The following is a 13,673-nucleotide window of genomic DNA, read 5'->3' as shown; positions in this document are numbered from 1 at the left end:
TTCAGGTGCTTGATGAAAAGAACATTTTCAGCATTTTATTTATTTGTTTATTTTATTGCATTTATATCCCACATTTTCCCACCTTTTTCCAGGCTCAATGTGGCTTACAATACATCTTGAAAAATGTCACACGGCATGAAAGAACCTGTGGTATTAATTTTTCGAATGCAACAATTTATCATAGAGCATTTCAAAAGACTCTTTTCCTACTGCCCCAGCCTGATTCTGGAATGAAGGCTTTACCGGTTTCCTTCATGGTCTTTTGTATCTGCATTGCTGTAGCTGTTCTATAAGAACATTTAACTGAGTTTCCAATAGAGAGCTACACGGGAATGGTGCTAGTGGGAATTACGCGGTTCCTGCAGGAATTCCGTGGTGGTCCCCTATGCTTTCTTTTTAAAATGTTTTATTGTGTATTGTGTTGACGTTGTAAGTATTATACTATGCCATACTTTGTATTGTTTGAATATTTTTACTGCTACTACTACTACTTGACATTTCTAAAGCGCTACTAGGGTTACGCAGCGCTGTACAATTTAACATAGAAGGACAGTCCCTGCTCAAAGGAGCTTACAATCTAAAGGACAAAAGTACAGTCAGTCAAATAGGGGCTGTAATTGTCTATTGCTTATGTTTGATCTATTCTTACTGTACACTGCCTTGAGTGAATTCCTTCAAAAAGGCGGTAAATAAATCCTAATAAATAATAATAATAATATGCCCTTACTTTTCCCATCCCCCCAGTATCTAACCTTCTCTTCATATTCCCACTTCTGCACCAGCATCTTTAAATCCTCTGCTGCTGTTCTGCTCTACTTGGCCGGTGCTGGCCACTAGCACTATGTGTTTGTTAAAATCAGAATGTAACGACTTGCAGTAAACAGGAAGTAATTGCTCTCTGATTTTAACAAGCACATGATGCTGGTGGCCAGAGCTGGCCAAGGATAAACAGAGCGGTAGCATTGGAAAGACTAGCTCCTGCAGGGCCTGAGAGTATTTGACATCCTGGGAAAGCATCCAGATATGTGCCCTCTGATCAAGGGGTGGCTTAAGACCTTCCTAATCCATTTTCTAGCATCTACCTTCCCTTCCCTACCATTACATAATCCAGCTCGGCTGTCTGTGTTCCCCCCCCCCCCCCCCCCAAGTGGTATCTAGCATTCCTCTCCTTCCCTACCTCCATTCCCATCTCACCCCACCTTGATCTCCAGCATCTCTCTCTTTTCCTACTTTCCTCTCCACTTGGTCAACAGCATCTTCTCTTCCTTCTCTCTTCCGCAAGGTGTTCAGTGTCTTGCCTCCCTTTCTTCAGGGCAGCAACATGACAGCATCTGTAGAAGAAGCGTAGCACCATGAGTATCCACGCATGCTCATGGCCTTTTGACTCCTACACCCTGTTTCAGAGGGGGTGGAAGCAGGCAGACCTTGAGCCATGTGCGGATGCTGTAGACCAGTGTTTCCCAAGTTGGTCATGGAGTACCCCCTTGCCATGCACCTTCAGGATATCTACAATAAATATGCATGAGATATTTGTATACAATGGAGGCTGCCATTCTTCTGTAGATGGCTGTCACGTCACCAGTCCGGGGGAAGGGAGGTAAGATGCTGATGGGGAAGTGATGCTGGAAACCATGGTTGGGGGTGGGGGGTGCTAGAGACTGTGGTTATGCTACCTCCTAAATTGTGTCGCCTTAGGTGGATGGACCATCCATGAGCTTCTACCTTGTTGCAAGCTAAATGAAGGCAGCAGCTGCCAGGAAACTTTTGGTGGGGGTCAGTGTGAACCTCCCCCCCCCCCCCCCCGCCTCCACTTCTGTTGCCTATGGTATTTGAGACCTGGACTGCCCACTGTTGGAGATAAAATACTGGGTTCAATTGACCTTGTTATGACGTGGCATTCTTTTCTTATAGCCTTATGTTTCCAGTAGGGCCAATCCAGGTCACAAGTACCTGGTAGGATCCCAAAATAGTTTTAAGATGTTGTATTGTATATCCCCAGGGATAAGCAATGGTGATTCCAAGGAAACCCTAATCGGTGCTACTGTCTCGTGTACTATTGCCGTTTCATTTGATCAAGCATCAACACAAGGCAACATTTCTGAAATTCCATCACCCACTCCTACACTGGTTATTTCCATCACTGCTCACTCCATCTTTCACTCACCTGGAACTGCTGGTGAAGTCTTTCTGGCTGGAGGTGAATGAAGGATGCATTCTTCAGGACTTAGGCCCAGATGCACTAAAACTAACGAGCCAGCAACGTGGTTTTTATACCAGTTCTAGGCGGTTAAGTGAGCTAAGAGTAAAACAAGACATGCACAAAAGGGTTCTCTGAACTCTTTTCCTATCATGGTAGCAACTAACAAAAACGGAATGCAAAGCTGTTGTAATGAGGTAATTACTATACAAATGTACATGTAAGGTGATGCACAGAAGCAGTCCCTACCTTTACCGTGGAAAATCTAACTTGAGGTCTGGAGCTCTCGGTAATGCCTGGCTGGGGCTGTTGTGAGCTGCAGACCATCTGTTGCTAGTGCTGGTGCAAGGAATCTGATCCGCCAGTTCTCACTCCTTCCGATGGCCAGCAGCTTGCAGGTCTAAAGAGCACTTCATGTTTCCTTTAAAATAAGGCCTGCATGCAAAGGATGTGGAGGGACAAACAATGGGAAGTTGAGGAAGTTCTCCCAGCCTCTCTTTCTCGGCTCTCTCTCCGCTCCTCAAGTTGGGCCCTAATGTTTGTCTTGCGGGGCTTGCTGTTTCTTTTCCTCTTTAAAAAAAAACCAAAAAAACTTGACTACCACAAAACAGAAGCGCAGCAATTCTTGTAGAGCCTTCTGCCCTAACAAGTCCTCTCCATAACAACAATCTCTCAGCTGGTTTCAAAGAGGGACCATGGGCATTTAGGATCTAATAAATTGCTAATAGCTTTATGGGCAGGCATGTGGCTCTGGCGAGGAGAAGACAAAGAAGCCAGGGGTGATAGCACTTTTTCTGCCCTAACATAAGGAAGCGCAACAGCGCTGCCAGATCCTTGGGGCACCAGGAGAAATGGAACAAAAAAAAAAAAAAATGCAGCTTGTCTGTGTGTAGGAAAGCTGTCTGTAGCATGTGCAGAGCAGCCACGCTTAGCAATTTGGCTGTTTTGCACATGAGTAGCTGGCTGACTGGCTTCCCCCCTATCACATGCAGAGCAACTGATCGCAAAAGCAGCGACCAGCTCATTTGGATAGAATTTGCTTTGGGAATCCCTCTGTATTTCCAAATCGGTAATTTTTACCGATTTGGAAATACAGAAGGACTCTTAATGGGAACTTTGGTTCATCTGGGCCTTAGTTACCTTTGGATTCTGTCAGGGGTTTGTTCTTGGGCTACAATTGTGACAAGGCATCCTCTTGCACCCCCTGTTGTTCTCTGGCTGAAGAATGTTGGAACCTTGGAGTTGATGTTGGAACCTTGGAGTTGATGTTGGAACCTTGGAGTTATAATGTAACAAAGAGCGGGAACTAAGTACAAAAAAAGGTCCAAGCAAAGAAAACAGTGCAAAGGGCCTTTAAAAACAAAGGGAACACAGTTCTTTCATCAAAAGAATCCTTTAATAGTAGAATTTGATTGGAGGAAGACCCGACACAGGCCGTGTTTCAGTGCTACCGTACCTGCGTCAGGGGTCACACCAATGACAAAAGAGGCTTCAACAGACTAATTTTAATTTCAACCGTCTGATGTTTCCCAAAGCGTTCCTCCGAATGTCATGCAATGCAAGGCTCACGCACACCATTAGTGTGAGTCTCAATAAGATAAAGGTGTGCGTGAGCCTTGCATTGCATGACATTCGGAGGAACACTTTGGGAAATATCAGACGGTTGAAATTAGTCTGTTGAAGCCTCTTTTGTCATTGGTGTGACCCCTGACGCAGGTGCGGTAGCACCGAAACATGGCCCGTGTCAGGTCTTCCTCCAATCAAATTCTATTATTAAAGGATTCTTTTGATGAAAGAACTGTGTTCCCTTTGTTTTTAAAGACCCTTTGTGCTGTTTTTTTGCTTGGAACCTTGGAGTTGTCATTAAGTCCATGCCCGATTGGCCCTGTGTTCCACTCATCATGGCAAAAGCTTCTTCTGGTAGCTCCAATTCATTCAACCTTGTCTGCTTAAGAAATCCACTGGGATATTCTGAACTCCTGCTATATATCTTGCTGTTAGACTCTTCAAACGTATCTCCATCCAAGATACGATGATATCACCTCTTTGGTTAACTGTGGGCTCGTGGTACATCCTTACTTGTTTATTTAGACTACTGCTGTAGCATTGTTGGACAGTACCTTCTAGAGGTCCAAGAACTAGGATTGGAGGTGTACAGTTCTGTTCTTTCTCAGCCTTTTGGGGACTGATTCTTGCTCTTCCTGGCCTCTTGCCATATAAGCCCTGTGTAACATTAGGATAAAGTCAGGGGAGAAGGTCATTGTGGCAACTGTGCTTTCCTTTGCATGCCCCCTTTTTGCAATCCTGAGGGCCTAGGAGCATTCTCATCTCCAATGATCCCCTGCTACTCACCCACCTCACCCCTGAGGTCTGATCTCATATCTGCACCTGTTGAGCTGAAAGTAAGATTCTTTCAGCCCCCATTTCTAAAGGCAGAAGAGGGGCAACACAGCAAGGGTAGAAAGAGCCTGCTACTGTGCTTTTTTGGTGGACTCCACAAGTGACATGCCACCATCTATGCTCTGCATTGTCTGCGTAGTTCTGTGGGTCCCTTCTGCAGTGCTACTTTCACTTTTTTCTGGCATATGGGAATGTGGTGGTGGGGTGGGAAGGCAGTGAGAGCTGAGGCCATGGCAATGCCAATTGCATTGGACTTCTCTCTTTTATGCCTAGTAGCTCCATCAGCCGACCAGCACACCGCTGTTGTTAGAGGACTATCCTTTATCTCCGTATTATTTACCATTTATTACCTAACTTTATTAGGTGAGGAAGAAAATCAGCTTTGCCAAATTCGGACAGCTGCAGCTGAGGAAGGAGGGCTGCTTGGAGGCCACCAGCTCATTTTTTTTCCTGGCCTCAGCCCAGGCTTCCCGATGGAGAACACCCCAGTACAGGCTGCTGCTGGTGCCTTACATCAAGTTAGGTTAGCCAGAACGTACGCTAACCAGAACTCCGGCTAAAGACAGAGAAAATCCTGGCTCACCTCCCTGCTACAGCAGCTTTTTCGAGCATAGCATTGTTGTAACAATATGACGATGTGGAAATATAAAAGCTGTTGGTGAAGACTGAGCAAATTTTTACACCCTAATGCAGACAGGCATTGAAGCATAGTAATAAAAAATATACCAATGCAGGTTAATAAACAACAAGTGACGAAGCATTAAGAATGGATCATGATATTCTTTCTGACTCCTGTCGTATGTGTGTGTATCTATGTCTGTTGTGTGTTCTGTGTGTGCATTGCATGTGTGTGTGTGTGAGGGGGTATTTTTGGGGAGTTGGAGCAGTTGTGGGGTGGTGGGACAGTTGGGATATTTTGTTGGGAATGGAAGCAGTTACGGGGCTATTTGGGGGAGGGCAGTTTGTGGAGGTACAGTTGTGGGGCTGGTTTTTGGGGGTGGGGCAGTTATCGGGGAAGTATTTATTTTTTTTTTAGATGTGTGGCAGTTAGGGTGGTTAGGCAGTTGTGTAAGAGAGTTTTTACAGGTAGGGCAGTTTGCAGGGTATTGGGACAGTTAGTGGCGTGGAGCATAGTTGAATGAGAGTAATATTTGGGGATGGGGCAGTCTGAGGAATGATGGATCAGTTCCTTAGAGACTGGTTTTTGTCAGTGGAGTGACATATTGAGATGGTGGGGTAGTTGGGAGTATTTTGTGGGTGTGGGGCAGCTGTGGGGGCAATTTGTGGGGGAGGGCAGTTTGCAGGGCTAGAGCAATTGTGTGGGGTGATAGAGCAGTTGGGGTGTGTGTTTGAGGTGGGCAGTTTGTGGAGTAGTGGGGCAGTTGAGGGGGTGTAGATTTTGGGAATGAGGCAGTTTACAGGGTGATGTGGTATTAGGTAGGAGTAGTTTGTGGGATGGTAGTAAAGTTGCAGGGAGCAGTTTGCTGGGTTTTAGGCAAGTTTTGGGGATAGCCACATTGGGAGTGGGGACAGTTAGTAGGGTGGTAGAATGTTTTCAGGTTATTTTTTGGGGTGGGGCGCTTTGCAGAGTGTATGGGCATTTGGAATGGGACAGTTTGAAGGATGTAGCTGTTAGGGTAGTTTTGGGGGGGGGGGGGTGTAGCAGTTTGTGCAGGGGGTATTTTTGGAGGTGAGAGTAGTGTGGGGTTTTGGGAGAGTAGAGAACAGGGAGAGATAGTTTGAAAGGAGGCATTCCCTAGCTGATATGTTTTTCACTGTATGTAAGTTGTTTTTTTAATGCTACAGAAGCTGGAAACTCCTCCTACAGAAAATCATTGGCAATTCTTTTTATTTTTATTTTTTTTTTTTGGGGGGGGGCTTATTTCTATAGGTCTCCCAGTTCAATCTGGTCAATTTTCAGACTCAGTGTGTCATCTTAAGGTTTTTTTTTCCATCATGCCAATCTTCATCCTATTCCATTAAATTTTCAGCATGTTGTTTTGCTGACAGAAATCATTGATCATTTTTCTATAATTCTTTCTAGCTTCCATTGAGTTGGAAAGAATGAAAACAAAAACATACATGATAGGCCAATAAAAAGTTGTCGACTTTTGTTTTCTGTATGTTGGCCTTTATTTCTGTTTTTAGTAAGTGATGACAGATGAAGACCAAAATGTCCCATGTAGTCAGCCCAGTCACGATATGTCTAGTTGGGTAGATGAATGTACAAATTGCCATGTTCCTCGCCAGCCTCTTAAAACAGTACCATTACTTTTTAGAGTTTAAGCTGTGTTGAGTGATGTATAATATATGTGTGTTTATTAGAAATGTTGTATGCAGTAGAACAAAAAAAAGTGATGACTAATCTTGGAGCAATGATTATGATATAATATGGGTTATGCAGGCAGTTTGCTGATGACGCTTGATATGAGGGTCTCAACAATACAATATATTATACATCTACATAGAAAAAGGCTATTTTTGATACATTATATCAAGGTGGAGTGGATGAATGTAGATTTTTTGACATTTTAGATTGTATTATTGGATAAATCAATTGAATCATTGATGCATTTGTGTAGAATAGGGGTTCCTCAACCTAGTCCTTGGACACTCCCAGCCATTCAGGTTTTCAAGAAACTCACAATGAATATGCATGAATTGTATGCTATGTAATAGAAGGAAAAATTAGGTCTTACCTGATAATTTTCTTTCCATTAGTCCTTCCCACTATTCCAGAGGCCCTCCTGAGGTTTCTGAGATGAGTCAAGTAACAACTGTCACCTTTCATGCAGGGACTGTCTCTCTTTGTTAAATTGTACAGCGCTGCGTAACCCTAGTAGCGCTCTAGAAATGTTAAGTAGTAGTAGTAGTCCTTTCTGCATATTTCTTGTTGTACACAAGTTGTCCAGAGATGAGAGAGGTCCACATATATTCGCTCACTCGGTTAGAGTTAAGTTAGTGAGTTGTTTAAGGTTGTTGTGTTTATTCTGAGTTTATCCATACTGCTTGTCTACATAAATACTGAGGAGCTGGACTGGATGCCAAGAGAGATGTCTTTTCTCAGTTCTCTATCTCCACCTACTGGTTGATGGACACAACTATCCAATAGGTTTATGGAATAGTGGGAAGGACTAATGGAAAGAAAATTATCAGGTAAGACCCAATTTCTTCTTGGAGTCGTTATATAATACTCACTTTTTTTGTATACGCACAGTTTGTAAACTCTTACAGTTTCTTTTTGGTTGGGCCTCAGGTCTTCCTTTGAGCTGTTTCTTCAAGGAGGAGAGAGAGCTAAAGGCAGTGTGAAAAAATATTCTTTGAACATTTTGTGGTGGTATTGAGGCATGCTTCTTACTGAATTTCCTTGGGATGCTTTTGGTTTAGAGCTTGAATTGCTATGCTTTGTCTCATCACAGTTCAGGAATTATAGCCTACACAATTGACTCCTCGGGTAATAAGAAGACAAATGGCCGAAAGACTGATCCAATGCATATTCTACAAATCTGTCAGAAATGGAGGAGTGGCCTAGTGGTTAGGGTGGTGGACTTTGGTCCTGGGGAACTGAGGAACTGAGTTCGATTCCCACTTCAGGCACAGGCAGCTCCTTGTGACTCTGGGCAAGTCACTTAACCCTCCATTGCCCCATGTAAGCCGCATTGAGCCTGCCATGAGTGGGAAAGTGCGGGGTACAAGCAGGGTACAAATGTAACAAAAATAAAATAGATACTATTGGAGATTCTACAGAAGCAGAAGCCTGCGCGGCCACATTGGTGATCTGCAAGGGCCGACTTCTACATGGAATATTGGAATAGCAACATTCCATGTAGAATGTCAAATAGTAGCAGCAGTGGAGGAGTGGCCTAGTGGTTAGGATGGTGGACTTTGGTCCTGGGGAACTGAGGAACTGAGTTCGATTCCCACTTCAGGCACAGGTAGCTCCTTGTGACTCTGGGCAAGTCACTTAACCCTCCATTGCCCCATGTAAGCCACATTGAGTCTGCCATGAGTGGGAAAGCGTGGGGTACAAATGTAACAAAAAAATTGGGGGGGGGGGGGGAAGAAAAAGATTATAGAGACAAATGTAAAAATATGCAAAAAGAAAAGCCTCAAAATTACTAAGACTTGGTGAAGAATGCCAAGTTTGCAGTTTCTCAGCAGAAATCTATGCTGAAAATAAGATCCTTTTTGCTTATATTAAACATCTGCTTAGGAAAGAATTAATAGTTCTGAGTGTAGTGGTGGTTTTGTGCCATGGAGAGGGAAGAAGTGAGGCTCTTTGAGCCTGTAGCTCAGTTGGAGCTGGCTTCTATTGGGCTATGCTGCAATGAACCATCAGTTGTCATTACTCAGAAATTGTCTTCTATTTTATATCCTTCCTTCAAAACTCAGCTGTTGCGGTGATAGACCTTGTTCAGATGATGTAGACCATAGATCCCAGCTGGCCTCTGCTGTCCCCTGGAAAGTTTCCAGTTGATCCTACATTGGGTTTTCTGCTCCCTTGGTTGTCTGAGGCTGAGGTTGCTGTGGGAAGCAGTGTTCACAACCCATGGGGGTGAAGGAAGGAGCGGCAATTGTCATTGTTTAATGATTCAGGGACCATGGTTACTTGGAGACCTGTTAGAAGACTAATGGCAATGACCAAACTAGATGCATTAGACTGCTGGATATGTTGAGGGGAAAACAATCCTGGAATAGTTGTGAATGGAAGCTCATAGTGGCAGATTCAGCTAAATTAGAACCATGGCTAGGAGGTTGAAAGAAGCAGAAGAGAACTTCTGGGTCAAAACACATAAACATGCATTCACATTGCCCTTTGGAATCTGGGATGTGTGGAGGTTAGGGCTCTTCAGCTTGGAGAAAAGGCGGCTGAGGGGTGATATGATAGAAGTCTACAAGATAATGAGCGGAGTAGAGCGGACAGATGTGAAGCGTTTGTTTACACTTTCAAACAACAACAAAACCAGGGCCATAAGACGAAGCTAGAACATGGTAGATTTAAAACAAATAGGAGAAAGTTTTTCTTTACTCAGCGTGTAGTTGGACTCTGGAACTCGTTGCCGGAGAATGTAGTGACAGCAGCTGGCCTTACGGAATTTAAAGGGGGTTTGGACAGATTCCCGAGGGAAAAGTCCATTGAACATTATTAATTTTTTTTTTTTTTTTTTTTTTTTTTTGGGGGGGGGGGGGGTTGCTGGGTTCTTGAAGCCTGGATTGGCCGCTGTCGGAGACAGGATGCTGGGCTTGATGGACCGTTGGTCTTTTCCCAGTATGGCGGTGCTTATGTACTTTTATGTCCCTGGGTCAAACTCATAGATTCCAGTTATGCAGTGATGAAGACAGTCTCTCTCTCTCCCCCTCCCCCCCCCCAGGAGAACTAGTATTCTTACTGAGTTTCAGGCCTATACATAAATATCCTTTACTTTCTTCTTTAGAAAAAGCCCTAGACATTAAAAATCTCATGTGGACAGAGAGTAATAAATTGCACTAGATCTTTTAATTGCTCTTTTATTGCCTGTAAGTTTTCATTGCTGCACAGTGTCTGTATGCTCTTGTAGTCCTTCCAGGGATCACTAACTTTTATTTGTGGTTCCTAGGACTTTTCTTACTATGACCTGGATCACAACTCCTTTCAGAGCCCACTAAATGTACTCTCCATGTTGGTTTGCAGGTATAGTTACAGAGTAACACCCAGGGCTCTCCCCCTCCCCTCAGAAACTACGAGCATTGTTTTCACAGCATCCTCAAACTTGACTGGCCTTGAGGAGCAGGGGGCAGAGCCTGGAATCAGGCTGGCTCTACATAGAATAAACATTTTGGTTGATTTGTTTTCTGGCAGTTCTTTTCATTGAACACGGCTATAGCAGTGAATCATCAAAACTGAAACGTTAGTATAAATTCTGATCTCTGAACGTGCAGAATGAGTCCAGTTTGTTGTGGTTTCAGGTTCATATCATAGTCTGAGAAAGCTAAGTATGCAAAGTGTAGTTCTCAGTAACAGAATATGTAATGCATGGTCTTCAGATTAGCGACAGTTTTATGATGATTCTTTTTCATAAACCGTAACTTGTTTCTGCCCCAGGAAGGCTGCAAATTTTCCATTTTCTCAGGATTAGCTAACATTCATCAGCACTTCCAAAAATATGTCTCTGCCGTCCCAAAGGTGCCACAGACTTGGATTAATGGGGAACAAATGGCTGCAAATGTCTTTCTAAATCAGACAGCCTGTCCTCTTTGTGATGTACAGAAAGCCCAGGCTAGGAGTTGAGAGTAACTGGTTAGGGTTGAGTTGATAATGGATGAAAGCAGGAACCACGTGCTACAGACTTGTGTAGACGATAGTGTTGGGATTCCTTCACTGCTGGAATAAGCTTTTAGCTCACATGACAAATCCCTCCTCTCAGTACCCTTCTCCACCATTGCCAACTCCAGGCTCCGCTCATTTTGCCTTGCCTCACCCTATGCCTGGAACAGTCTTCCTGAATCCCTACGCCAAGCCCCCTCCCTACCCATCTTCAAATCCTTGCTTAAAGCTCACCTCTTCAATGCTGCATTCGGAACCTAACCTTTCGAACATATAGGTTGCCCCAATCTGTCTGACCTATCTGATTAACTGTACATTTGTCTTTTTAGATTGTAAGCTCTTCGAGCAAGGACTGTCCTTCCATGTTAAATTGTACAGCGCTGCGTAACCCTAGTAGCGCTTTAGAAATGTTAAGTAGTAGTAGTAGATTCAGAAGTTGCAGAGCCCTTCAGTGACACTTATTTTTCTACCTGACGTTTCATGCTTTATTAATGTCGTAACAAAAAGCACATATAATTGAAACAGAAGTCAGCCTGTTATTTCACCCAAGTGGGAGGAATGAGTGATGTGTATGTGGGAGAGAATCAAGAGTCTGAAACACAATTCCTGGAAGGTTGTAGGTGGGAATGCTTGTAATGGTCTTCCCTTGATGGTTTTGCAAAGCTGGGCAGGGCTAATGCAGATGCTTAAGAAACTGGGGAATAAAGAGTTAAGGTGTTGACTAGTGCGGACTTCCCTTTAGTCACTCTCATATATACATAAGGTTTTCTTGTTTCTTTGCAGTGCTTACCCTAACATAGTAAATGACGGCAGATAAAGACCTGGCTTCTCTCCAGGTTCCAGTTTAAAAGCTGCTCTATCGCCTTTTTTAACAGTATCGCCATCAACCTAGTTCCACACCGCTTAAGGTGGAGCCTTTCTTTTCAGGATAGTCTTCCCCTTCCCCAGAATGTGACCCATTTTCTAACAAATCTAAACCCCTCTTCCCTGCACCATCATCTTATCCATGTATGGAGACTCTGGAGCTTTGCCTGCCTCTTGGGTCCTGCACATGGAAAGGGGAGCATTTCTGAGAATGCTACCCTAGATTTCAGGTTTCTATTTAAGAGCCAAAATTTGGCTTCCAGAACCTCCCTCCTCCACTTTCCCATATCATTGGTACCCACATAGACTGCTCCTTCCCAGCATTGTCCAATATCTTATCTAGGTGATGTACGAGGTCTGCCACCTTTGCATCAGGAAGGCAAGTGACCAGCGTGCTTACCAGCCATCCAACTATATACATGCCTAAATCAAATCTTTATGTAAAACGGCCACCTTAATGACTGGAATCACCCCTGCCCATGCTGGCTCCAATCTCTCAATGGTTCTTGCAACTTCACTGGCAGTTTTGTGGCAGCAGTTTTGATGGTGGCATGAGCAGGAGCGACTTGAGGATCACTCCTGCCCTGACTAGACGGTAGACCAGCAGGGACTCTAAGGTAGGCCCGAGAGGTTCTTTCGGTGGATTCAAGGTGGGGGAAAGATGGTGGGGGCGCTCCAGTTTAGGGGGGCAGGAGAGAGGGGGCTCGTCCACTCTGGGAGGGGAAGTGGGTGGAAGTACTAGGAGTACACAGCAGGCTGAATTCAGATTTTGGTCCAGTTTCAGCACTAAAACTGAAATTCAGTTGGCGTCTAAATTATTCTTGTTTCAGAGTGGAAAAAGAAAGTGAGAAAGATCCAGAAACTGAAGATACCTTGACAATTTTTTTTTTTTTTGCTCCTATTCAAGCCAGGGGAGTTAATATGGAAGGACTGTCCATCCCTGTGGAGAAACTCCTGGTGAAAACCGGGTCATGATGCAGGGACTAGTCCTTCCTTCCCTTCCCCCTCCCCCAACTCCCATAACAGCTGCAAAAGCTTACCTGTGGCCTTCCTGCTCTAAACTACAGTAACAAAGTAGCTGCTTTGAACCAGAATGTGCAGTGGGGAAAAAAAAAAAACGATGTAGTCTGCTTGACCTTCTGGAAATGAGCCACCTGCCTCTAGAGTCTCTGGGGCCTTCAGTACACACAATATGCCTTTACCTTATTTATTGTCCCAGACCAGGAGGTTACAAGCAGGGCCTCTGTCTGGCTTTGAGGCCTAGCCTGAGGTCCCGAGGAAGGGATGGGTAGGAACAGCTCACTGACTGAAGCCAGGAAGAACCTCTAGGGTTCTAGCTCCTTGGTCTACATGTGTTAGTAGACCCAAGAGGGTCTGTGCTGCTGGAGCGAAGATCCAACGACTTTCGTGCTGTTCCAGTCCATGTGACCTGCTGCAGGCAGAGCAACGCTGATTAGCTTCCCCACTGCACCAGTACAGAAATGGAAACCAAGCAGTTTTACTCTGTCTCCATCTGGTGGAGGGAGAGCATAATCCACTAGACTCAAGAAAAGGCAACACGAATGCATAACTGTACCTTGTTTCGTATACTGGATGCAAAGTAGTTGAATGTATGATGCCTTGGCATGTTAATCTTGCTGGAGGTGCGAAGTTGCCTTGTGGGAGTGCTGGCTGGTGTTAATCAGACTAAGGACGACGCACTGAATCTCTGGGCTATGGACTTTGTCTTGTTGTGATTTCTGTTTAAAGGCATTTGACTCATTCCTGATCTGTTTTGTTCCCACAGGGCACCAATGCCTCTGCTTTAGAGAAAGAGATTGGTCCCGAGCAGTTTCCTGTAAATGAGCACTACTTTGGCTTGGTCAATGTAAGTATTTATCTTGTTTATTTTTGACTGGCGTCCCTGCC

General features: G+C 44.4%; 1 protein-coding gene across 1 annotated transcript in view; it reads left to right on the top strand.

Moving 5' to 3' along the window:
- LOC115458940 (ubiquitin carboxyl-terminal hydrolase 12-like) overlaps nt 1-13,673 on the top strand; it is an 82,716-nt gene that overhangs the window by 14,793 nt on the left and 54,250 nt on the right. Inside the window, exon 2 of the mRNA XM_030188799.1 lies at nt 13,552-13,632. Coding sequence (XP_030044659.1) covers nt 13,552-13,632 — 81 coding nt within the window. The remainder of the gene's footprint in view (nt 1-13,551; nt 13,633-13,673) is intronic.

Source organism: Microcaecilia unicolor, unplaced genomic scaffold, assembly GCF_901765095.1.
Source record: "Microcaecilia unicolor unplaced genomic scaffold, aMicUni1.1, whole genome shotgun sequence".
Taxonomy (NCBI): domain Eukaryota; kingdom Metazoa; phylum Chordata; class Amphibia; order Gymnophiona; family Siphonopidae; genus Microcaecilia; species Microcaecilia unicolor.
Note: the sequence above shows the minus strand (reverse complement) of the source record. Positions and strands in the feature narration are given on the sequence as shown.